Source organism: Colius striatus, chromosome 16, assembly GCF_028858725.1.
Source record: "Colius striatus isolate bColStr4 chromosome 16, bColStr4.1.hap1, whole genome shotgun sequence".
NCBI lineage: Eukaryota > Metazoa > Chordata > Aves > Coliiformes > Coliidae > Colius > Colius striatus.
The window spans coordinates 8,620,608-8,645,103 of record NC_084774.1 but is presented as its reverse complement, the minus strand read 5'-3'; the positions used below and the strand labels follow the sequence as shown (position 1 = coordinate 8,645,103).

The following is a 24,496-nucleotide window of genomic DNA, read 5'->3' as shown; positions in this document are numbered from 1 at the left end:
ACAGGCATGTGAGCACACACACAGGCATGTGAGCACACAGGTTTGGGATGGCCACACAGCCACAGCACATCCTGGCCACACCAGAACCACACTGAGGGGCCACAGCGGCTGCTGACCCTGTGCCTGGCTGAAGGCTCCTCCCCCACCTCCCCACAACTCCTTGGCAGTAGCAGCAAATTTAGACCAAGCCTAGGACACGCCAGGCTGAGGAATCCAGCAGCACAACCAGGCCTGGGGCTGCAGCTCCCACAGAGCTTTCCCCCAGGGTGAAGCCTATCCGGAGCGGGTGCCCCAGGCTCCGTGGGTTCTGGCTCCTCAGGGAAGCAGCTGACGCTCCATGTGCTGCCATTAAGGATCCTTTGGGTGCATATTTCCTCCCCAGCCCACTTTGGAGCCTGACTCACAGGCCAGACACAGTCCCTGTGTCCTGCCTGTACCCCAGGGAGACACATCCTGCACCCTGGGCACTGTGCAGGTGCTGGGCTGTGGTTGGAAATACTTTATCCCCATGAGAACTTGTTTGAGGACCTTGAGTGCAGGATGGATGGGGAGCCCCAGTGCTGCCCCTAAGCCAGGGCTGAGCCAGGGGAAGTGGTAAAAGCTGCAGCCCTGGGGTGGGTGGCTGGACCTTCTCCCCTGGCCTGTCACCACCACCATGCACATGGTGCCAAGACTCACCTGTGCCAGGCAGGCTGCCCACCTGCACGTGTGGAGCTGCTTGAGGCCACAGCCCCACTGCCACAGCCAAAGCCGGGGGAGGCAGCTGCAGAGCTGGTGTCCAAGCAGGGTTCCCTGAGTGCAGGCACCGGTGGCTTTGGTGTCACCTTCCCCAGCAGCCACCTGCCTGCGTGGGATGCGGCAGCAGCACAAGGAGCCCCAGGGGTAACACACAGCAGCTTTTCATCTTCAAAGCACTCCCTGCACTCACTTTCATCCCTGCAGCTCCCCAGCCTGCCTGGGAGGTCTCTGCTATCGCCGCCCCCATCTCAGCCGGGGCTCTGCCGTACTGTGCCAGAGCCGGGGAGGGCACCGAGGGGAATCCCAGCGGCTGCGGCTCTGCCGGGACCTGCCAGACCCAACCGCTGGCTGTGCCATGCCTGCCGGCTCCCGCGCTGGCACAGGCCCCCAGCCCTGCCAAGCCACAGGCACCCCACGGGTCCCTGCCCCATCCCAACCCCCACCAGTGCCTGGAGACAGCACCTCCCCCAGCTCCAACGCAGAGATTCAATAAACCCCCTTGTGCTGGTGCTATTGTTGTTATTTACAGATCAAACATCAGAGAAACAGTAGAAACGAGGAAAAGACCAACAATCGTCATCTTAATAAATACAAGGGCCCAGCGTGCCCAGGGCTGTGCCCACTGGCACCCACCCACCCACCCACCCACCCACACACACACACACACACACACACACAGCCAGCAAGAAGATGGAGCCATCAGGATACAGCCCCCACCCCAGGCAGTGAAGTGCCCTCAGTGGGGACTGCAGGGGGGCAGCTTCTCCTGTCCTGTGCAGGGGGCAACCAGCCCCTTGGGTGCTTCTTGCAGGTGGAAGCTTGCAGCAGGGCACAGAGGCCAACCACTGGAGTGGGCGAGAGGAGGGTGTCAGGGACCAGTTGTGCACCCGGAGACACGTGTCCTGTGTCCTCCCATGAGCCCGCAGGGACCTGGCTGTCAGCTGAGGGGGTCCGACAGAGCCAGAGCCAGGAGGAAGGATGCCCAGCCACCACACCAGGGCTGTGCCAGCGCCTCTGCAGCATCAGGAAACAAGAGCAGGCCGAGTTCAACAGTCCTGTCACCACCGAGAGGTCCCTGCTCCTCCCGGGGCACAGCCCGCGCTCTCTCACCCGGCACCGCTACACATCCGAGACCCGCTGCGGCTCGCGGGCCTGGCGCAGCCCGTACAGCCACTTGATGACACGGGCATTGCGCTCCACGACGGAGATGCCGTAGGGCACGCGCTCGGGGGGCCGTCCCTCCGGCGTGGCGGCGCTGGGCGGCGAGCGGCCACCCTCCGAGCTGCCCGTGCTCACGCTGGGCAACTTGAGTGACACGATGTCGGAGCTGGCGCGGGCGAAGCGCTCGGCACCCACGTCCTGCAGCTCCTCAGGGTCCAGCCCGCAGTAGTTGAAGAAGCGTTCCAGGTCGGCGGTGGCCCGCGAGAGCCGGTCGCTCAGGTCCGACTTGGAGCGGTGCAGCAGCGGCTGCCGGCGGGAGGGAGAGCTCCGGGATGGGGTCGCGGGCAGCCCAGTCGGGACGGGGGACGCGGGCACTGGCGTCATCCGGCCCCGCGGAGAGCCGCAGGGACGGACATCCACCCTTCGCACGGCCACGCTGCCGGGGGGTTTGGCGGCAGCAGGGCTCCCCGGCGGCTTTCCGGCACCCTCCGCCCCGGCGGCCGGCACCAGCGGCTCCTCCGCCCTCCGCTTGCACTCCCGGCCCAGCGGGCTCTCCGCTTTGGGGAAGGGGCTGTCGCAGAGGTTGATGAGGTTGTTGAGGATCTCCAGATCGAGGGAGGCCTTGGGGCCGCTGGCCTCGGCCCGGCGCGACGCCGGGGTCACCCTGCGGCTGGGGGCGAGCACGGCCCGGCGCACCCCCGGCGTGAACAGGGGCTGCTTGAGCAGCGGCGGCTTCACCGGCTCCTGCTTGGTGCTGGCGACACGCTGGCTCTTCACGTACTTGGCCTTGTCGGCCTCCAGCCTCTCCACCGCGCTGGGCTTCGCGGCGCCGGGCTCGGCGTGCCGGTGGAAATACGCGGGGCCCTTGCGCAGGATGCGGACGGACATGGCCGAGGCGAAGGGGGCCGGCGCCCTCATCCCTTTCATGGCGTCTCCGGCTTGCAGCGCCTCGACGGGCATCGTCCGCGCCGGCCCCGGGGCTCACGGGCCGTGGGCTGCGGAGAGAGGTCGGTGTGAGGTGTCAGCGCCGCAGACAAAGCGCGCCCAGAGCTCCGTGAGATCACACCGGCTGCAGCGCCCGAGCTGGGTTTGTGCTATTTGAAGGCAGCGGCCCCGCCTCCGCCGCCGCCGGGACCTCCCCGCCACGGCCCCCGGCCAATCCGCGCACCGAGCCTGCTTCAAAACCTGCCCGGGCCAATGGGGCTGCTGGGGAATGGGATTTTGGCCTCGGTTCGGGCACCCCGGGGAGCGAAGCCTGGGCACAGAGCGGTGGTTTGGCTCAACACCCCACGCTGATGCTCTGCCCGCGTCGCCTGCACCCCAGGGGTGCAGCACCCACGTGCAGGGGGGGCTCGCCTGTAGCAGCTGTGCATTGCCCACTCCCAGCTGTGCATCACTCACCCGCAGCAGTACCAGGCTGAGGGTTCTGGGGCTGTGCCGCTCCTGCAACTCTCAGCCCCGTCGCAGGCTCTGGGATTGACCCTGGGGCTGCTTCCCTGCTCCCAGCCTGCAGCATTTCTGGGAAGCTGCCGCGGGGTTGGGGATTCCCACCCGTGCTTCCCCAGCTGAGCTGTGGGCTGAGCTGAGGTCCCGTGCACCCCGTGTCCTTGGGCCCCCGCCAACCCCAACGAACTCAGCTCCCGCCCCAACGGTCACAGAACGCAGCGGCCCGCCCACAGCAGGGGCACAGGGGAGGGAGCAAATACCAGCCCTGCAGCTCCGTGCACAGCTGCCTCTAAAACCCCTTCCCGGGAGAGCGCACAGCCACAGAGACCCCAATGCAGAGAGGGGCTCAGGCAGCAGTGGGGTGTGCAGGGGGTGATGTGCAGGGTCGAACCTGCCCCGGCCTCCCCCTCCCCCCAACTTCCTGGGCTGCTCAAAAGCCCCTGAAGTCCCTGGCTCAGGGCACAGGCAAGCCCCGGGGGGTCTCAGCAAGCCCCAGCACTCACCCGGTGCAGTGGTGGGCATGGAAGGGGCCGGTGCACCCAGCCCTGCTCCCTCCCGTGGCAGCAGCCTCCGGCTGCCGTCCCGTCAGCCACACACCTGGGTGCTCGACTTCCTGGGTGCAACCCAGGGCCCAACCCAGCGCCAGGAGCCAACCCCAGCACCCACAGCACCACACCACGGCCACGCCAAGCCAAGGCTGCAACGCCTGCGAGCCCACATGTGCCAGCACATCAGCCTCAGCCCCCCACGCCGGGATCTGTACCCCAATGGAGACCCCTCACAGCAGCCCCCAGCACATGGCGGAGCCTGACGCACCGTGACGGGTGAGCGGCCTGGGGGAGGCTGCCTGGCTCTGGCCCTGATTCCATCCACGTCCTCTGCCCAGGGGCACACGCTGCCTTCTGACCTGGAAAGTGTCTGCAGGGGGGCAGCCAGGCGTGGGGACAGCTGAGGACGTTCCCAGAACCGGCACAAATCGTCCTGCCCCCTCCCCGGGGGCGGCTTTCTGCACCCCTCTGCAGGCAGCCCTATGTGGGATGCAGCTGCGGACAGAGCCAGCAGTGCAGGGCACTGACAGCCTCAGCGGGCAAGGGACAGCCCCCCCTGAGCTGTGCCTACAGCCCCATGCAGCAGCACCCGTCAGGTCCAGCACTGCCCAAACCCTGCACCTCAGGGCAGCACCCTGCTGCCCTCCTACCCTGTGCCCATTGTAGGGGAGGCTCCATGGCCTGACACAGGGGCACAAAGAAACCCCCCCATCACCCCCGGGCAAGGCAAAGCAGGAACGTGTCTGCACTTCAGGCACTGGAGCTCAGTTGGTGCCAGAGGCTCAGCCCTGGGGCCAAGCCACAGAGAGGATGGCTGTTGGGGCACAGGGACAAGGACACGGGGTCCCTCAGCACAATCATGGGTGGCTGCTGTGGGCTCCCCTCCCCTCCCTGGCCAGCAAGGACAGGACAGGCAGCCAGACAAGAACCTGCTGCCAGGCACAACTTGCTGCTCCGCATTCCTGAGCCGCCTGCCCTGGCATGGCCACGCTGAGCCAGGCTGCGCCGAGCCAGGCTGAGCCGTCCCCAGAGCAGCCTCAAAACCACAGTGGCATTATCCCATGGCCCAGTCCTGGCCAGACCATGGGGGTCCAAGTGTCAGGGCTGATGAACCCACTCATGCCAGGCAATGCCAGTCCAGCTCCTCTCCCTCCTGATGTGGACAGACCAGCCGGGCTCACTTGGCACACCGAGTCACCTCCAGCCTAGAGGCAGCTAATCCAGAGCCGTGCCAGGAGGTGAACGGTTGTGCCAACCTCTCATCCGCTCACCCAGCCCCACGCTGCTGGCACTGGACCCACATGGGATCCTCCACCACCTACCTGGATCAGCTCTTGGACGTGGGAGCCTCCTTGGCACAGTTCACCTGCCACGCTGCTTCTCCCTGTGCTCGTCCCAGGGAGGAGATGTCCTGGTGTCCCAACGTCCCTGATATCCCGATGTCCCTGATGTCCCCACACCTCCTCTGCCCCAGCCACGTCCTGCCCTGCTCCCCGTGGGACGGCGGCTGCTGAGGCCCCAGAGCAGCTCAGCACCACGGCTGCTCCCGCTGAGTCAGCGCTGGGTGATGACGCCCGCCGAGGCAGCTCAGCACTCACATGGGATGAAACCCACGGGGCATTCCCCCATGCCAGGCTGCGTCATGCAGTGTCACTGTGCCGGGACAGGCAGCCTCAGGGGCTCATGCTGCCAAAAGCAAAACAGCTGTGGACACGCCCTGCCCGCTGCAGGCAGAGGGTCCTCATGCCTTGATGGGGCTAAAGGAGCAGGGGGAATTCCTAGTTGCCAGCAGGCAGGGAGCTGCCGCCCGGCTCCCCACGTCACGGCAGGGCCTGCTCCGGTTTGGAACACTCCCCTGTTTTCCCAGCAACTCTCTGCAATAAGCTCCAAAACACAGCAAAATAAGCCAGATGGTACGAAAGGAAGTGACAGACTGGAGTAAGGTCACCAAGCTGGCCTGCACTCAGCCCCAGGGTGGCTCTGGGGGCTGCCAGCCCCGTGGGATGGGCATCTCCCATGGCAAGGGCTGGCTCTGTGCAGAGGGGCTGAGCGTTTGGGACACGCAGCACGTGGAGCTCCATTACAGCCCTGCACTTTTCAAACTGCTCCTGGAAGCAAGACAAGGAGCTGGTGGAGGGAGAGGAGCTGAGCAAAGCCATCTGGGTGCAGATTATTGCCCGGGCATGTTTGGGCTGCTGGGTGCTTTTGGAGCAGTGTTGGAGCCAGGCAGCGCCCTGGAGCCTCACCCTCCCCTGGGAGCAGCCTCTGATGGGTTTTGGGAGGGCAACTTGCTACAGAAATGCTCCCCCAGGACCTGGCTCAACGCCTCAGCCACTGCCCCACGGGACACAGGGACGAGGCAGGGACGGTGTTTGGAATCAGAGAGACAGGAGGGTGCTGGCACTGAGCCCCCTCTCACCTCCCACAGGGGCTCGAGGCTGGGCTCCCCCCATCCCACTTCAAGGACCTCCCGGGAGCTAAATGCAGCCGCCAAGGAGAAAAAAGTGTGCTCAGAGGCCAAATCCTCCCCGTGAGTGCTGGGTGGTGCTCGGCAGCACCTGTGGAGCAGCAAGGCAGAGGCTCTGTGCAGCTCGGGCAGCCCCAGGCCAGGAGCCTCCCAACCCCCTCTTCTTGGCAAGTGCTAATTGCTGGTGTTTAATCGCAGCCCTTTGCTGCACCCAGCTTTGCAGCAGAGGAATCCCCCCTGCTCCTGCCCCCTGCCTGCTCCTGCCTCAGTTTCCCCATCGCGGGCTCTGCCAGGGCGAGGAGCAGCTTCCCTGTGCCCGGCACTGCCTCCCTCCCCATTGCCCGCGGGCAGAGGGAAAGATGCCGCCTGCACCCTGCTCTCGGCAGGCAGCAGCTCGGGGCCGGCAGTCGGGGAGGTGACAGATGGGGACACGTCGGGCGCGACGCTTTTGTCTGCGCTGTGGCGGTGGCCCCGCAGATGGCGGCTGCCGGCGGGGCCGGGCCCGCAGCCCGTGGCCGGGGGAGCGCCGGGCCCTGGGGATCTGGCCCCTTTTGTCGGGGTCTCACCTCCGGCAGCGGCCCCTTCCCGGCCGTCCCCCCACCAGCCTTTCAACTTTCAACTTGACCTGCTCTTTTCACATGGAAATGGGATGCAAATGGACTCGGGGAGAGGGGGTGGGGGGCTGCCAGGGGCCAGAGGCTGCAACCTGCCAGCGGATCCCCAAACCCAAAAGTCTGAGGGGTCATACCCACTTGCCTGGGGTGGTCCCTGGGGTGAAGGGGCCCCCCTTGTTCTGTAGCAATGGGGGAGCAGCCTTCCCCTGCCCAGCAAGACCGTCCCCACTGCTCTCAGCTGAAAGCAGACGTTAGGGGATGAGCCAAGGATGGACCCCCACTGTGCCAGGCTGCAAATCCCCCTACATCCTCCCACTGTCCGGGCAGTGTTCCCACCCCAGGGACCCCCTGCACACCCCATACCCAGCCCTGGCTGCGTGGGGAGGGGGTTTCCTGGTCAGCAAAGCCCCGCAAAGCCCGGCAGCCAGGACCGCTCGGCTACCAAATGTTGCCATCTGCCCTGGGGCCCTCGCTCGCATCTGCCGGGGGTGTGAGGGGCTGGGGGGGGTGTGAGGGGCCGGGGGGGCGTGAGGGGCCGGGGGGGGGCTCAGCTGCAGCACGGAGAGGGGGCAGCGGGGGCAGAGCCGTCTCGCAGGGCAGGCAGCATGTGTCGGGTGCATTCGGGTGAGAAGCGTGAAGGGTGGTGCGGGGGTCCCGTAGCCAGCACCCCCTCGGGCTCCCCTGGCCCTGCACCGCAGCCAATCGCCCTCGGGGAGGGTCTCACGGCCGGCTGTGCTGCTCCTTTGTGCTGCCAAATCAAACACAGGACAATTGCTGTCCCCTCGCCGTCCCCTCTCTGTTTCTGTCCCCATGGACACAGGGGGACCTCAGCTGCTCTGGGGCCGGCCTGAGCCCCCCACACTTTGTTTCTCCCAGCATCTTGGATCTTCTCCCGCCACTCCCAAGTCCTCCTGTACTGGTTTGGACTGGCATAGAGTTAATTTTCTCAGTAGGAGCTGAGAGCTTCCTGGAGGTATGAGCTTCCTCCCTTTTACCCTTCCCACTCTCTTCCTCATCCTGATCAACGCAGCTGGGCTGTGGCAGAGTGATTGGTTGAAGGGTGCTGAGCTGCTTGAGCTGCTTGTTGGGGTTAAACCACAGCAGCACCTGAAACTGTGCCCTCACCATGGGCACTGAGCTGTGCCAGCATCATCCCTGCAGACCCAGGGGCACAGGGACACCCTTGTCCCTGCTGCAACCCCACGGCTGGGACAGGGATGGAGGCAGGAGCAGGGCAGGGTGCAGAGGCGGCTGCAGCACCCGAGGGACGAAGCACAGGCAGAGAGGGACGGAGGGAGGCGGAGAGGGAGGAAGGGAGGGAGGGCAGGCAGGGAGGCCTCTAGAGAAGTCAGCCCCAGGTTTTGCAGGGCTACAGCCGCTCTCCCAGCGACACCCGGTGGGTGCTGGGGGAAGAGCCGCCGTGAGGCATCCCGGGGCTGTGGGTGCTGGGATGGGATTCAGGGGGTTATGCTCTGGGGGTGACGTAGCCTCTGTCTCCTTCACCTCCCAGATGGTGCAACTGCCTCACGGCTCGGCTGGTGGCCAGGTCCCATCTGGCTGGATGTGGAGTCAGAGGTGCTGATCCCCTCAATGCACCCAACGAGGGACAACAGGCCCGTGGCCATGCTGGAAGGTCCTCAGCCCATGAGCCTGCAGAGATCCCCAGCGGTTGACACGCATTGTCACTGGCTGACATTTGCACCTGCAAGAAGCAGCCTGAAATAGGTGGGACACAGTTCAGACAGGGACAAGTGCAAAGTCCAGGACACCACCAAGAATAATCCCTGGCACCTGGCCAAGCCGGGGGGGCACAGGGCCAGCAGTGACGCTGGGACAGGCAGTACCCCTGGGCACAGCCGGGCAGGCGGCAGGGACGGGGCTGTCCCTGGCACCCCCGGGATGTCAGCACAGAGGGCAGGGGTGCCCCCCAGGGCAGGGCAGCGCCCGAGCTGCCCCTGAGCTGGCAGAGAGAAGGCAGGAGGTGGCTGGAAGCTGAAGATGACACAGCTGGACTTTGGCCACCGGCACACAGTTTGCAAGGCCCCAGTCGGTGCCCAGGGTTGGGGATGAGCTGGGCTCAGCGGTGGAGAGGTGGGAGAGGGACCCCCAAGGCTGACCCTGGAGAAAACTGGGGACCCACTGAGAAGGAACACATGAGTGTGGGGTGGGGTCCTGAGCCCCTTGCCCCCTCCATCTGTGCCCCCATGCCCAGGTTGACCCCAGCCCCTGCCCTGCTCTGCAGAAGGTGCAACGGCTGCGAGCTGAGCCGGTGCCTGTGGCTGCGAGGATCCGCTCCGGAAGTGAGGAAACACACCCCCCCACCCCCCCCATCCTTCCAGGACTTCAGAGCCTTTCCTCGCGTTTTCTTACCGCTTTGATCTCCTCACACCCCGCGCCGGCCGCCGGCTAACCCCGCAGCTCGTGTCCCCCAGGGAGCTGCCGGGACCCCCCTCCCTCCCCGTCCCCCCCCTTCCAAGGGCAAACGCTCCGAAACGCAACTTTGGACCCCCGAGCACGTGGTGAGAGGGTGCGGGGGTCCCTCCCGGCCACCCCCCGGGGGGACCCTGCCATCCGGGGCCAGGCCGAGCGGAGCAGAGCGAGGCCGGGCCGTCACCCGGCCGCATCCGGAGCTGGTGACGCGCGGCCGCCCGTCCCCGCCCCCGCAGCCAGGACCCGCAGCCTCCCGCGTGCTGCCGCCGGGCCCCGCCGCGCAGTGAGTCCCCCCTCGCACACTGCCGAGGGGCTGGGAAAAAAACGGGAGGTCGCTCCCCCTTTGGCTCCTTGTGTCTGTGCTGCGTGCTGGAGTCCCCTCCCCGCCGGGGCCGGAGCCGTGGGTGGGTCGTTGCACCCGTCTGACTCAGCCCCTGGAGCGTTTCCTCCGGCGGGCGCGGAGCCGCGGCCGCGCTGCGGGGACACGGGGACGCGGGACAGGGACGGGGGCCGGTCCCGGGGCGGGCAGGGAATGAGGCCGGCTCGCGGCTGACTCAGCTGGCCGGTATGAGCCCAGGTTGGTTTGCAGGTGCCTCGGCTCCCCGCGTCCACCGGAACCTGACGCGACCGCGGGGGACTCGGCGGGGAGGAGACGGGCGCAGCTTCGCCCTGCCCTGCGAATGCGGTGGGAGGTACGAGCCTGCACTGCCGGCAGAGCACGCTGCCCAGGCTTCTCGGCCCCTAGGTGAGAGCCATCTTCACCCCGTGCCGGGCTGCACCGTGCCGCACCCCGGGCTGGAGCCGTTTCGATGCCCAGATGGGTCCCATCCTGCCTCTGCGCTCGGTGCTGCCGAGCCTCAGCTCTCCGGGACGGGGCCCAGGGGGAGCCCAGCGGGTCCCGCAGCCAGTGCAGGAGGGCACAGGAGCAAGGGGGTCCCCAGGGCTTACAGGCGGCAAAGAGGCCAGGCTGGGCTGGCAGAAGGTCATCCTGCTCTGTGGGTCCCACCCCTCCATGACGTGTTGGGAAGGAGCTGCTGTGCCTACCTCCTTACCTGCTTAACTGCCTGCCCAGCTGCCTCCCTGCCTGTTTGCCTCCCTGCCTGCCTACCTGCCGGAGGGGAACATAGGCAGCGGTCACGGGAGGCCAGAGTTGGTGTGCAAGGTGGGGGTTCAGGTCTCACCCCACCACTGACTGAAGTCTCTTCCCACAGCACAGCGGCATTGCCCCCAGGCCTGGACACCCAGCCCTGAGCCATGGCACTGCTCACCCATCTCCTCGCCTGCATCTTCGGCACAGGCTCCTGGGTGGCCATCAACGGGCTGTGGGTTGAGCTGCCGCTGCTGGTGATGGTGCTGCCGGAGCAGTGGGACCTGCCCTCTTACATCACCATCATCATCCAGATGGCCAACGTGGGGCCGCTCTTCATCACCCTCATGCATCGCTTTCGGCCTGGCTTGCTGAAGGAGGTGACTGTGATCTATGTGATTGTGGCTCTGGGTGTCCTGTCCTGCTTGCTCCTGGCCTTCTTCTGGAAGTACACATCCACCATTGCTGGGACGTCCCACAGCATCGCCTTCCTGCTCCTCACCTTCTTCCTGGCCCTGGTGGACTGCACCTCCTCCGTCACCTTCCTGCCCTTCATGATGCAGCTGCAGCCCCAGTACCTGACCACCTTCTTCATAGGCGAAGGGCTCAGCGGGCTGATCCCTGCCCTCATCGCCCTGGGCCAGGGCTCTGGCATCTCCAGCTGTGTCAACGTCACCATCGGCAACCAGACCGTGGAGAGCACTGATTTCCATCTGCAGACCGAGTACCACCCAGCCAACTTCTCCACCCTCCTCTTCTTCCTTCTCCTGACTGCAATGATGCTGGCCTGCTTGCTAGCTTTCTTCTTCCTCACCAGGCAGCCCAAAATGTGGGAGCTCTCCCAGCAGGAGCTGTTTCCCAGCAACATTGTGCTGAGCTCATTTGACCAGATCCCTGACGAGGGAGCTGGGCCACAGCTGAGCCCATGCCCGAAGGATGCAAAGGGGCCTCAGGACATCCTGCAGGAGAAGGTCTCCTACTCGCTGCCCAAGCTCACCATTATCTACCTCCTCCTCGCCTGGGTGTCTGCTCTGACCAACGGGGTCCTGCCATCTGTGCAGTCCTACTCCAGCCTGCCCTATGGCCACACCACCTACCACCTCGTGGCCACGCTCAGCTCCATGGCCAACCCTCTCGCCTGCATCGTGGCCATGGTCCTGCCTAGCAGGTAGGTAGTGGGGCACCAGGGCCATGGTGGGGTGCACCACAGGGGCTCCTGCCCCAAGAACGGCCCCTGCTTTGCAATGGGGTGTGGGGGGGAGGGTGCTGGGTGGGAGAGAGTTCATGGCTGCCCATACCCTGGGAGCAGAGACACCCGAGGATGGAGCCAGCACAGAGCCAGACAGGCTGTGCCACGAGTCTGTGCCCCTCACCAGGGGTGGGCTGGCAGTGCTGCCTGGTGTCACTCACATGTCCCTTGCAGGTCCCTGGTCCTGCTGGGCATCCTCACAGTGGCAGGGACGGGCTTTGGTGCCTACAACATGGCCATCGCGGTGATGAGCCCGTGCCCACTCCTCCAGCAGTCCCAGTGGGGCGATGCCATCATTGTAAGTCACGGGGTCCCTCTCACCTGGGGAGGCCTCTGGGGCCACCCCCAGCCCCGGCCTCACCACAACATCCCCCGTCCCCGCGGTGGGGCCCCCCCAGCCCTGCTGACCGCTCTCCCCCCACGCTGCCAGGTCCTCTCCTGGGTGCTGTTCACCGGGACCCTCTCCTACATGAAGGTGATGGCCGGGGTGATGCTGCGGAGCTGCAGCCGCAGCGCGCTGCTGTTCTACGGGGCGGTGGAGCAGTTGGGCTCCCTCCTCGGGGCCCTGCTCATGTTCCCCCTCGTCAACGTCTACGGCTTCTTCAAATCCGCCGACTACTGCAACCTGCCGTGCCCAGTGTGAGTGGGACGGGCCCCTGCACGGCCCCTGCGTGCCAGCACACACCTCCCAGCCCAGTGAGGCAGCGCTGGCTGCGGGGTGGCTGCGGGCACAGCTCCTCAGCGGGCTCTGCCACGTCCCTGGGTGGGAGCAGCCCCGTGGCCTTGTCCCCAGCCCGGGCACAGAGCGTCCCTGTCACGTTCAAAGGTTCCTCTCAATAGAAGATGTTTGCTCAGCCCTCGGCCTCCCTGCTGTCCCCGTGCTCTTGCCATGCTGGCAGGCAGGGAGGGGCTGCCCCTGCCAGTGTCCCCCGCCTGGGGACCGCTTGGCTGGGGCCACGTCCCTCCTGGCCCTTCCCCTGGGGGAGTCTGGCACCGTTTGGCATCGTGGTGGAGGCAGCAGCTGCGCCTGGGATGGTGGGTTTGCAGTGAGCTGCGGGGACAAAGGCTGTGCCAGAGCCTGCCCTGCCCTGGGCATGGGGAGAGGGGCTGTGGGGGGCACATGGGGCAGGGGGCTTTCCAAGGACCTCAGCAATAGCTGGGAAACAGAGGTAGAGTGGGACCTGCCTGGTGTTTGCCACCCTGTTGTGACCCTGTCTGTGCTTCCTGCACCCTCCTCACAGCCCTGTGTGCCACTGCACCCTGTGCCAGCCCCACTGCACCCCGAGATGGCAGCGCTGGGGGTGCACAGACAGAGAGGGGCTGCAGCACCGGTCAGGGAGGTGGCACAGGACCCGTGAGAAGGCTGTGCCACCCTGGATCCAACTGTGCCAGCCGAGGTGGGGGCCAGCTAGGCACCGGGGCATGGGGGGCAACATCAGCCCCGTAGCAGGCCAGTGGCCGCGCCTGGCACGCGCCTGCGCCCCTTCCCCATGGCACGAGGCAGCCGGGCCTTTGTCCCCGGCCCTTTGTCTGACAATCTGCTCCGGCAGCCCCGCGCCTGGCGAGCCCCAGAGCCACGATTGGAGCCACTCTGGGGCTCCGGCTGCGCCCTGGCCACCTCCGGGTAGCGCGTGGCTGGAATAGTAATGGCCAACAGCCCCCGGGCGGGAGGAGCCAGGGCTGTGCCCCCCCCCGCACCACCGGGCATCCCCCACAGCTCCTGCCCTACCCCACTGCAGCACGTGTGCAGGATTTGGCTCTGGGGGGGACAAAGGGGAGGGGAGAGGGTGCTGAAGATCGGCGGGAGGGCATCACGGGGCATCTCATCTCATCCCGGGATGCATCCCATGGGGACCCCATACAGGGACTCTGCTGCACCCTGAGAGGATGCTCCTGCCCTTGGCAGCCCCTAAAGACCCCCTGGACACCCGCTGCCCCCTCCCTCTCGCCGGGAAAACAATTGCCTCCGATGGGAATTATTTCCATACAGCTGCTCAGGAAGGCACAAACCCGTCGGCAGGAGAGGAGAAAGGCTGAGCCTTTCTTCTGGAGCTCCCCTCCCTCCCTCCCCACGGCGGCGGGGGCAGGTTTAGGGGGGCCCAGCCGCTGCAGTCAGCAATATTAGCACAGCTCGGCAGGACTGATTGCAGGTTATTAACATACATTATCTCAGTCCTCTGCCTCTGAAAGGATCCAGGTTCCTCTTCCCCCTCTCCCAGCCCTCCCTCCCCCTGTCTTTTACACTTAATTACCTCCCTTATTACACTACAGCCTGGAGAGAGACAAAATCCCCGGGCAGCGGGCGGGCCCGGCCCAACTAGGGCGTAAGTAATGGCCCGTTCTGCAAACGCGCCTTGGAGGAGAGCGCCGGGCACACGCCGGCAACGAAACCGGGCAGGGGGGCCCGGGGGGGCGGGGAGGAGCGGCCCCGGGGTCGCCCGGCGGGACGCGGCCACCGCGGCACCTCCGCAAAGGTCACCTTGAACTTGGCAAGAGCCAGACGGGACCGGGGACAGCCCCGAGCACCGCGGGAACGGGCAGGGCAGGGCTCAGCACACGTGGGGAGCAGCCCCCGGGTGGACCCCCGGCTCTGGGAGAGGGCTTGGTGGTGCGGGGGTGCTGCGGGGTGTCCCGGGCTGTGGAATGTGGGGTAGCCAGGACCATGGGATGCCGTGGGCTGTGGGATGCCCTGGGCTCTGGGCTGTGGGATGCTCTGGGCTATGGAATACTGTGGGATGCCATGAGTTGTGTATTGGGGTACTCGGGGCTATGGGATACCCTGGGCTGTGTATGGGGTACTCAGGGTTGTGGGGTGCTGTGGGATGCCCTGGGCTGTGAAATGTGGGATGGTCTGAGCTATGGGGTGCTTGAGGCCATGGGATTGTGTGTTGTGGGATGCTGTGGGATGCTCTGAGCTGGGGGGTGACACACAAAGCAGTGAGCAGGGTCCCATTGACCTGATGTGACACAGGGATGGCCCCAGCCGTGACTCTGAGCACAACTGAAGGAGGGGACACAGCTGTGAGCAGGCAGCCCCAGGGTGACAGCATAGGGGGGATGCTTTTGAACCCAGGCCTGATGCCACGTGCCTGACCAAAGAGTCTGGTGCCTCTCACAGCCTGGGGTGCCCAGGGCTGCCCTGTGCTGACTGTGCCACTGCTCTGCCTGCAGTGACAGATGAGGGACTGTCCTTAGTCAAGTGCTGCAACGCTCTGAGCATAGCACAGGGCTTGGGGAGAACAGGGCCTGCTGCCAGCCAGGTCCTGGTGTCACCCACCAGCACCCAGCCAGCATAGCTCCAGGGAGAGCCAGTCCTAGGCCACCAGCTGCCCGCAGGACCAGGGCCTCATCCTGCTCTAGGGAGAGCGGCAACAGAGCCAGGGGAGGGGAGGGGAGGCTCTGGCAGGAACAATGCACCGACGGGCCCAGCCATTGTTGTGGGCTGCGAAGGTCACGGACAGGGGAAAGGGAGAGAAGGTGGGAAAAGGGACAGGAGAGAGGGATGGGGAGTGGGAAAGGGACAGTGGGCAAGGACAAGGATGGGACCGAGGTGGGACAGAAGTAAGGGCAGGGTAGAGGGATGGGGACACACAACAAGAGGCAGGGGGAGGAACAAGGGAAAGGGGTGAGTGGAAAGGGATAGGAGATGGAGATGAGGACAGAGGAGACCGACAGGAATGGGGGCAGGGAACAGGGAGCAAGGACAGGGACAGGAGAAAAGGGCAAGAATCAGGGACAGGCAGCAGGGACAGAGACAAGGGATGGGGACCCCTGCCCACAGCCCCGTCCTTCACAGGCCCTGGGGGCTGGCGGCAGGGAGACAAAGGCGGTGGGAGGCAGCAGCGTGTCCCACCCCCCACACCCCCCTCTCGCGTGTCCCCATTGTCCGTGGCTGGGGAAGGGGGGAACCGAGGGACCGGGACCCCACACTGCCGCGATGCCTGAGGCACCCGGCGCTGCCGGCGGCTCGGGGGGCTCCGGGGGGGGCTCCGGGCGCGGCCAGGCGGAGCGGCCCCCTCCCCCCCTCCCAGGGCCGCCTGCCTTCCTCCCCTCCTCCTCCCCTCCTCCTCCTCCTCCTCCTCCTCCTCCTCCTCCCCGCTGCCTGCCTGCCCGCCTCCCCGCCCCTCGCACTCGGCTCCCCGCGCCTCGCCGCCCGCACAGCCGGGGCCGGAGCGCCGGGCGCAGCGCGGGGCCGGGCCGGCGGGGGCCGGGGGCCGGCGGCGGGGCCGGTGGCGGTGCCGGTACCGGAGCTGTCCAGCGCTGAGGGCGCCGGCCCGGCCCCGCCATGCCCCGCTCCTTCCTGGTGAAGAAGCTGAAGGCGGAGGCGTTCCCGGCCGCCGGGGCCCCCGCGCCCCCCTACGCCCCCCTGGAGCCCCCCTACGCGCTGCCCGGCCCCGCCGCCGGCGATGGTGAGTGCGGGGCCGGGGGCTACGGAAGGGATCCCCACGTCGCTATTGTGTGTAGGACCGGCGGGGCACCGGGGGAGCCCGTGGCGGGGAGGGGACGCGGGGGGGAAAGAGGGGCGGTTCTCGGGGGTCGCCGGCGTTGTGTCCTGCAGCCGGGCGTCGCGGGGGGGGGGAGATGCGGGGTCATCCCTCTTCCCCTTGTCCTCCGCTCCGGGGCCACCGGCCGCTGCCGAAGTTGGTCCTTGGGGAAACATCCCCTGCGTGACGGCGGCAGCCCCCGTGGGCAGCCCACGCTGCCCCGGCCGGCCCCGCTGCCCCCAGGGCCGGGCTCTTCTCCACCGCGAGTTTAGCGGTTTTTGGGGAGGGGGGCACGAAGCAGCGGCGGGGGCAGGCGGGGGGAGCGGGAGCCTCGCCGTGCCTGCGGGTTTCATTGTTCGCAGCCGTGCCCCGAGCCCCCCTCCCCCGGAGCGCAGTGGGGGTCGTCGCCTCCCCGGGGCACGAAGAGCAGGCAAGGGAAAGGTGCGGGGGACAGACCCCTCCCCGCAAGGCGGCGAGAGCTACAAATTGCTGGGCTGGGGGGTGGCCGGGGTCCCCGGAGCCTCGTCCTGCCACCGAGGCGGACTCTGGGAGCCAGCGGGTGTCTCGACAGAGACCCCCGACCGGGTGGCCCAGGGACCTGCCCTGTCAGAGGGGGGACGTGGGGGGCCGTCGCGAGCCGTGGGCTGGCAGGTCCTGGCTGCTCAGGGGACAAGGAGGCCGAGCTGGATGCAGGAATGGGCCTGATCCAGCCACGCACAAGCCAACATTGCCCGACCGCTGCGTTGCTTGTCCCCCTTTTTCTTGTTGCCGCACCCCGGCCTTTGGTGGCCTTTCTCTGCTGGGGGCTCATCTGGCTCGAGGAGGGAGTTCCTCTGCATCCCACCCCCCACCGGGAGCCAAGAGCCAGTGGGGGAGGGATGTGCTGCAGCTGGGCAGAAGCTGCCGACGCTGCTCTCCTGGAAATAACCTTGCTGCATGCTCGGAGGCAGCGTGAGAAATTGCTGAGCAGAGCGCTTTCCGCACAGCCCGCGCTGTCAGCACCGTGCGTGGGGACGGGGGGGCCAAGCTCTGCCCTCGCCCTGCAGCCCCCTCCCCACCGCAGCCACCCCCAGCCTCTGCGGGATCACTAGCCCTGGGCAGGGGGGGGCCGTGGATGAGGGGGAACTGGATTTAGGGGATGCTCAGCTGCAGCGGGGGTGGAGTGCCCACGCTGCCCTGCCAGCATGCACAGGTAGGCCTGGCTGTGCACCCATCCCAGCCCCCCAATTGCCCCCCAGGTCACTGCCAGCAGGGATGTGTCCTCTGAAGCAGCTGTACAAGGCAGAAGACCACCGAGATTGGTTTGGGGGTCCCGGGGTGGCATTGTGTCCCGGGGGGGGGTTACTGGCCTGGCAGAGAGAGGGCTGTACTGCTCCTCCTGCAGTGACCTTGGTGTGCCAGCACGGGGGCACAGGGATGCTCACACGTCACCAACTCTGACATGGGTCAGGAATCCCTTACCCAGAGCCAGGCCATGAGCAGAGCTGCACCAATGTCACACAGCGGTGACACTACTGGAGTGGCACCTGATCCCTGCCATGCACCTGAGGGGCTGTGGGTTCCTCTCCTCGGCAGAAGCCCAGTGCTGCAGCCCTCCAGGTCCTGCCCCGTCCCCAGGGAGCAGCCCCTGGAGGGGCTAGGGGGAGGCAGGGGACCTTTCTCAGCCCCTTTGCTGGGAAAAGGGTGCCGGGGGCAGCCTCTTCCCCCTTGTCCTGGCTGCCCTGGGGTTTTGAGAGGCGAGGAGGAGGACAGGAGCTCATTACCCATGCCTGCCCTGGTGAACAATGAGGCTCCGGCACCGACAGCTGTCTGTGGGCTGATGGCCCTGGGGGCTGCCTGCAGCAGGGGCAGTGGGATGGCACCAGGGCAGGCACAGCTGGACACCCCACAGGGACCCCCCACAGCCACAGCCCCAACCCCTGCTCCCACCCAGGGCAGCCTCACGAGATGGGACCCAGATGTGGCAGTAACCAGTGGGGAGCAGATGGGGCAGCTCCAGGGCTGAGCAGGGGCACGGACTGATGTAGGGGGAGATGTCCCTGGTTCTGCACCCTCAGTGGGCGTTTTGGACGTGTGGCTTTCCCCACGGGGCAGGCCCAGAGGGACGGTGACCCCTCTATGTTGTCCCCACAGGGTACCTGCAGCACTGCCTGGCGCCGGCCGGCTATGACACCGACAAGAAGCAGGGGCTGCCGCCGCCGCCGCCGGACGCAGCCTACGCTCCGGGCCACGAGGAGTACAGCGACCCGGAGAGCCCCCAGTCCAGCTTCTCCGCCCGCTACTTCAACGGGGAGGCGGCGGTGACGGACAGCTACTCCATGGATGCCTTCTTCATCACGGACGGGCGGTCGCGCCGGCGCAGCGAGAGCCAGCGCCGCGGCAGCCACCGTCACTCCTGCCCCGAGTGCGGCAAGACCTACGCCACCTCCTCCAACCTCAGCCGGCACAAGCAGACCCACCGCAGCCTGGACAGCAAGATGGCGAGGAAATGCCCCACGTGCGGCAAGGCTTACGTGTCCATGCCCGCCCTGGCCATGCACGTCCTCACCCACAACCTCAAGCACAAGTGCGACGTGTGCGGCAAAGCCTTCAGCCGGCCCTGGCTGCTGCAGGGCCACATGCGCTCGCACACCGGGGAGAAGCCCTTCGGCTGCTCCCACTGCGGCAAAGCCTTCGCCGACCGCTCCAACCTGCGCGCCCACATGCAGACCCACTCCGCCTTCAAGCACTACAAGTGCAAGCAGTGCGAGAAGACCTTCGCCCTCAAGTCGTACCTCAACAAGCACTACGAGTCCGCCTGCTTCAAGGGCTCCGAACACAGCTGTGCAATAGGGAACTAGCTCCCAGCCCGCTGTGGCACATCCCCAGCCCTATTGCCGTCCCCAGCCCCAGCCCGTTCCCCATGCCAGCGCTCCTGCAGCTCCAGCCAGCCGTTTTGTGGCTGTGCCGTGGCTGGAGGACACATTCCCGCTCCCCTCCTGGGAGGAGGGAGCCCCAGCATGTCCTGGGAAGGGCCCAGATGCCTCCGGGCCCTCAATGGGACCCAGCTCCTTGCCCGCAGGTCCCCGAGCCCCCCTGCAGCCAGGCAGGTCTCTCTGCAGGGGACTCGCCCGGGGATCTCTTCCAGACCCAGGAGAGACTTTCCTCTCCCAGCCCCTGACTTTCACCTCTATTTATTTAATTTATTACTATTATTTATTTAGAGCTGCTGCTTCTCCTCCCGGGGGATCCCGAGGGAGAAAAGACACTTTTCTGCTCCCCCCAGGAGCAAAACTCACCTTGACCCTAACACTGATGGGACTATGGGCTGGTGCTACTGACAGCTCAGCAGGACTGGCAGTTGGGGAGGGCAGGGCTGTCAGCCATCCTTGGAGGCTGGGCTCCCTGCTGCCCACTGCCCGGGCCCTGGGGCACCCTGATGCCCCCCTGCACGGCACAGTCCCATGGGACACGGCCCAGTGGCACGGTGCTCACACTGGCACCGCAGCTCTGGAGTCAAGGAAAGAGTGAAAGGCTCTCAGGAGAGAGCTCCCGCCGGCTCCTGGCTTGACCAGGCACAAACGTCCCCCACCATGGCTGATGGGCTGGGAGCAGCCCTCTAGGAAGCTGCAGTTTCCCCCTGCACTGTGCAAACAGCCGGGCTGGCAGCTGGGCTGGAGACCCAGCCCTGGGGCAGCACCAAAGCCCCAGGTGCCCCCACATACCCTGGGCCCCTGCCCAGATGGCTCCCAGCCCCGTCGCCACCCCCCCTCCCCTGCCTGTGCTCAGGAGGAGGGCGTCAGTGTAGCCGTAAAGTTTAGGTGAGTCTATTTAAATGTTCTTATTTATATTATTTATAACTTATGCTTTTCACTATTTATTTGCCAAGACTGGCAGGGCCGTGCCAGCGCTGGCTTGCAGGAGGCGGCAGAGCTGCAGCAGAGCCGCCGTGCCCAGGACACAGCCGCGGGGACACGGACGGGGACAGGACCCTGAGAGCGGACCGCGCGGTGGGCACGGAGGCGGGACGGCAAGAGCCAGCCCAGCAGCCTGGGCTCCGCGCCCTGCCAGCCTCCCCAGCGGCAAAACCCTTCTCCTTTGTCTTCCTGACTGCCACAGGCTCCTGCTCTGCTCCCTGCCCCGCGCCAGCCCGGCGGGGACAAACCAGCCATTCTATGCAACGTCCCGGCGGAGCATCCCCGCAGCGGCCCCGGAGCGGGCATCGCGTCCCGGAGCGGGGCCCGACCCGCGCCTCCGCTTCCTACCTCGGGCCGCGAGTAGACACGGCCCCACCAGCCTGTGCAGCTCCCCAGCAGCCTCGGGGCTCAGCCTGGGACCCCGCGGGGCCGCGCTCGTGGGACCCCGCACCGTCTTCCTCCCCGCGCCGTCTTCCTCCCTGCACCGTCTTCCTCCCGCCGCCTTGGCGCTCGCGGGCTCGACGCCTCCCGGGGACGGCCCCGGCGTGGCACAGCGGCTGCACACCCACACTCAGACCCCACGCAGGGGGAGAGCATCGCCCCGGCCACGCAGCCACCCGCCCCGGCAGCCAGCACGCAGCGGCTCAGGCTTTGCCCGCGGTGCCGGTGCCTTTGTGCGGCAGCACCGCGTCCCGCAGCCGGGCAGGCACAGAGCGCCGGGCTCTGCCCCCCTCTGTCTCTCTCTCTCTCTCCTGTAAATAGCAGATACTACAGCAATAATTTTCCGTGCATGATAGATTTTTCTCCTGCCAAGTTTTGTACTCGCCAGCCCCCAGTAAGACAAGTCTACTGAGAACCGGCCACCCGCAGTATTACTTGTAACGCAATTCAGGGATATAAAAGGGATTTCTGCCACTAACCCTGTGTCTCCGGGGCTTTGTATGGGCGGGGGTGGGGAGTGACACGTGAGCTGATGGTCGGGCCGTCCTACAGCACCCTGTGCCCGCACCCAAGGGCAGCCCTGGTGCAGGACCATCGCAGAGAAAACGTCTTCCCCAAATCAAGGGATGGAGATGCCCCCGTTACCCGGAGCATCCAGCACTTCCCACTTCACCTTGACAGCTCTGGCAGCCGGTGGGCAGCAGCCAGACAACCCGCTGCCAGAGCAAGCCCTGGCTTTGTGATGCCACCCTGCTTGTGAAAGCACTGGGGAGGCTGTGAGCAGCAGCAGAGCACTGACCTGGAAGTAAAGTGCCGTGTGAAACCCCGGTGGTGGGGCAGAGAGCCCGGGGGGTGCCCAGCGACACTCACACAGCCCCAGCTTCAGCCCTGGGCTCGGCTGCAGCAGGAGGGAAGGATTCAGTGAGCAGGTTTGATTTCTCCTGTCATTGTGTTGACATCCAGGCCCTCACATGCAGGCACAGGCCAGGGGTGGTGAGAACAAGCTGGCAGAGCTCCTGCTCACAGGGGCAGTCAGGCACTGCTGCCCCACATCCCTCTCACTGCCTCCTTTCCCCACAAATGGGTACCAAAGGGGGAGAGAAAATCCTTTTTGGCATCCAGATCCTCAGAAAAGCCCCCCCAGAGCCCTGTGCTCCCAGTGACATCAGCTCTGCCCCACAGGAGAGAGCAACAATTCACCTGCAGAGTCCTCACTGGATCCATCCCCCCACAAAAACACATCCCAGATCCTCCTAAACCTGTCCATCACCATCACTGGCCCCCCCATGGCCCAGGGAGTGGCCCAGCATGTCCTGTCATGCCACTATGTTTCTGAGCCAGAGCTGGGGCTGAGGGCCCTCCGTGCCCCCCCGAAGCCAAGGTGAGGGGTTGGGGAGCAGCCAGGCACCAGCATCACGGCCCCACCGCGACTCCAGGCTGCCCCGGTTGTGGCAGCCGGTGGGGCAGGAGACCCAGTTCCTGCCGGGAGCCGTTTGGGACCCTGGTCTGGAGAAATGACCTAGAAAGATCTGGGGCTGGAGCACCACAGTGTCTGCCTGGCCACACAGCATCCATGTTCCCTGCTCAGCTCTGGGGCTGCTTTACACTGCCTTTCCCTCACCAGGGAGCTGGTAGGTGTCATTGCAGCGGGGAAGGGGCTCTGGGGTGGGGACGTGACCCTGGCACAGCCGGGCAGGAGAGTGGCACAGCACAGCTCCCGTCTGAGATGCCAGGAGCTGGCCCTTAGTGATCTGGCACGGCTGGGTGGGAGCAGAGACGCCCGGGGCAGCCCCTGGTGTGAGGGGCAGGACAGGGACCCCCAGCACATCGAGCAGCTCACGGGGGGGGCTCGACCTGTGTGTGCCCTGGCCAGCCGAGGAGCCAGGGGCAGCCCCAGGCACAGGCAGGTGGAGAGCAGCGGGCAGGGGGACAGCGGTGCTGGCACTGTGTAGAGAAGTTTGTTGCTGATGCAGGACATGGAGTTTTGTTAGAAGCATGTTTGCACAATCCAAGCTTTCACACAGCCAGGTCAGCTTGACTTTGGGCACATGCCAGGAGGAGGCTGCCTGAAACCAGTGAGCAGATGAGAAGTAAAAGGATATTCTTACCCACAGCTGTGCTGAGATTTTGCTTAAACTAAGAGTGTTGAGCTTTAGCAATTAACCAATGAGCTTGTGCCGAGTAGCATATTGCTTTGCATATGTAACCAATAAATGTGATGTTACTATCACCTGAATTCTGTACTAACGTATAAATATCAGTGTGTATTGCTAATAAACGAGCACTGACTCTGCCTCCATGAGGATACGACTCTGACTCCGGAAGCTCCTGCGCACCAGCACCGCTCCCGGCAGCCGGTTCTGCCCATTCACTGTGACTCTGCAAAACAACGGGGCGGGGGCGGTGACGATGGTGATGGCCAGGCAAGGAGGAAGCAGAGGGGCCCGGCTGGGCGCTGTGCTGCTCGGGGCAGAGTTTAGGGCTCGGCCGGGCGGGCAGGAGGAAGGAGGAAGCCGCGTCCCAGCTGCCATGGCCGAGGCCGGGGACCGGAGCATCCACACGCGGCACATCACGGCCGTGCACAACGTGCCCATGAGCGTCCTCATCCGGCCGATCCCTGCGGAGCTGGAGCCGGGCAAGGTGCAGAGCCTGGTGCAGACCCTGCAGGTGAGCACAGCCTCAGTCCCCCGGGGGGAGTCGGGGCAGCCGCCCCCGCGCCCAGCCGTGCCACCCTGGGGGGCACTGCCGGGGAAGCTCGCAGCCTCGGGGCCCCGACACAGGCGGGTTGGGGGGTGCCGGGGTGTGCGTTGCTCTCGGGGGGGTCTCTCCTTTCCCAGGAGGATCCCGAGCGGGTGCCTCCCATCGACGTGCTCTGGGTGAAGGGCACCCAGGGGGGCGATTACTTCTACTCCTTCGGGGGCTGCCACCGCTTCGCCGCCCACAAGGCGCTCAACCGGGACACCATCCCCGCCAAGATCATCCCATCCACGCTCAGCGACCTCCGCACCTACCTGGGCTCCTCCACACCCCACCTGCGGTAGCGCCCCGCAGCTGCCCCTGTGCCGGTGGGTCTCCGGGAGCCTCCGGTCGGGAGGGGGTCAGGGTCCCGTGGGTCTGGGATGTCTCCGCGAGACCGGAGTCTCCCCACACGCCTCCAGCCGGGATCGGGGTCGGGGTTTCGCTGGCACCGGGAAGTGCCCGGGGCGGGGCGGCGGGACCGGCAGGTGGCGACATTGTGCCGCGCTGCACCGGCACCGGACGGGACGGGACTGGCACCGGGACTGGACGGAGCGGGATGAGATGGAACAAGATGGACTGGAATGGGATGGACTGGAGTGGTACGGGATGGAACAGAGTGAGACCAGATGGACCGGAATGAGAAGGAGCAGGGCAGGACAGGTTGAACTGGACTGGGCTGCAATGGGCTAAATCAGGGCTTGGCTAAACTGTCACAGGCTGAACCGGGACAGAATGGACTGAACCAGGGCACAGCTCAACCAGGACGGGCTGAACCGGGACAGGTTGAACCGGAGCACTCGAACTGGGCCAGGTCACAGCCCATCCAGGGCACAGATGAACTGGGAAAGGATACAGGGAAACCAGGACACAGCCAAATCAGGACACAGCTGTACCAGGAGGAGGTAGAGCTGCACTGGGCAGAGCCAGTCCCCAGGCCTCCCCCACAGACCCTGAGCTCACCCTGTGTCTGCCCCAAAACCACCTGCTCCCATCCCTGCACACATTCTGTGGTCCTCCTCTCGTGGAGGACATCTCTGGAATAATGTGGTGGGGACATTTGCTCCTGCACCTGGAATAAAGGTGTCAGACTGTTGTGGCTCTGGGTCCTGGTGCTGGGGGATGAAGGGGAGTGGAACAGGAATACAGCAGTATGGCATGGCATGGGGGCCTGCCATTGTGAGAGTGGTGGCTGTGGG

General features: G+C 65.9%; 3 protein-coding genes across 6 annotated transcripts; 2 read left to right on the top strand and 1 right to left on the bottom strand.

Annotated features, from left to right (window-relative positions):
* Window positions 1–1,409: 1,409 nt before the first annotated feature.
* FAM110A (family with sequence similarity 110 member A) lies at window positions 1,410–5,273 on the bottom strand. 2 transcript variants are annotated; one of them, XM_062009150.1, is made up of 2 exons: window positions 5,216–5,273; window positions 1,410–2,894 (listed from the first exon to the last, which is right to left on the bottom strand). In XM_062009150.1, the coding sequence occupies exon 2, from the start codon at window positions 2,857–2,859 to the stop codon at window positions 1,858–1,860; it is 1,002 nt and encodes a 333-aa protein (XP_061865134.1). In that variant the 5' UTR covers window positions 2,860–2,894; window positions 5,216–5,273; the 3' UTR covers window positions 1,410–1,857. The 2 variants fall into 2 exon arrangements, with proteins under 2 accessions (XP_061865134.1, XP_061865133.1); XM_062009149.1 differs by lacking the exon at window positions 5,216–5,273 and adding an exon at window positions 3,849–3,930.
* A 4,350-nt stretch (window positions 5,274–9,623) lies between these two features.
* Window positions 9,624–12,570, top strand: SLC52A3 (solute carrier family 52 member 3). 3 transcript variants are annotated; one of them, XM_062009087.1, is made up of 5 exons: window positions 9,624–9,687; window positions 9,994–10,149; window positions 10,616–11,659; window positions 11,915–12,038; window positions 12,171–12,570. In XM_062009087.1, exons 3-5 carry the CDS (start codon window positions 10,659–10,661, stop codon window positions 12,381–12,383), a joined length of 1,338 nt encoding a protein of 445 aa, XP_061865071.1. In that variant the 5' UTR covers window positions 9,624–9,687; window positions 9,994–10,149; window positions 10,616–10,658; the 3' UTR covers window positions 12,384–12,570. The 3 variants fall into 3 exon arrangements, with proteins under 3 accessions (XP_061865071.1, XP_061865070.1, XP_061865072.1); XM_062009086.1 differs by lacking the exon at window positions 9,624–9,687 and adding an exon at window positions 9,696–9,808; XM_062009088.1 differs by lacking the exon at window positions 9,624–9,687 and having other exon boundaries at window positions 9,823–10,096.
* A 3,455-nt stretch (window positions 12,571–16,025) lies between these two features.
* Window positions 16,026–19,379, top strand: SCRT2 (scratch family transcriptional repressor 2). The gene is made up of 2 exons (XM_062009301.1): window positions 16,026–16,149; window positions 18,358–19,379. Exons 1-2 carry the CDS (start codon window positions 16,026–16,028, stop codon window positions 19,062–19,064), a joined length of 831 nt encoding a protein of 276 aa, XP_061865285.1. The 3' UTR covers window positions 19,065–19,379.
* Window positions 19,380–24,496: the final 5,117 nt, after the last annotated feature.

Coding starts and splice junctions, on each gene's coding strand:
- FAM110A (XM_062009150.1), bottom strand. CDS start 2,859: ATGCCCGTCGAGGCGCTGCAAGCCGGAGACGCCATGAAAGGGATGAGG.
- SLC52A3 (XM_062009087.1), top strand. CDS start 10,659: ATGGCACTGCTCACCCATCTCCTCGCCTGCATCTTCGGCACAGGCTCC. Junction 11,660..11,914: donor GCCATGGTCCTGCCTAGCAG/GTAGGTAGTGGG, acceptor TGTCCCTTGCAG/GTCCCTGGTCCTGCTGGGCA. Junction 12,039..12,170: donor AGTGGGGCGATGCCATCATT/GTAAGTCACGGG, acceptor CCACGCTGCCAG/GTCCTCTCCTGGGTGCTGTT.
- SCRT2 (XM_062009301.1), top strand. CDS start 16,026: ATGCCCCGCTCCTTCCTGGTGAAGAAGCTGAAGGCGGAGGCGTTCCCG. Junction 16,150..18,357: donor CGGCCCCGCCGCCGGCGATG/GTGAGTGCGGGG, acceptor TTGTCCCCACAG/GGTACCTGCAGCACTGCCTG.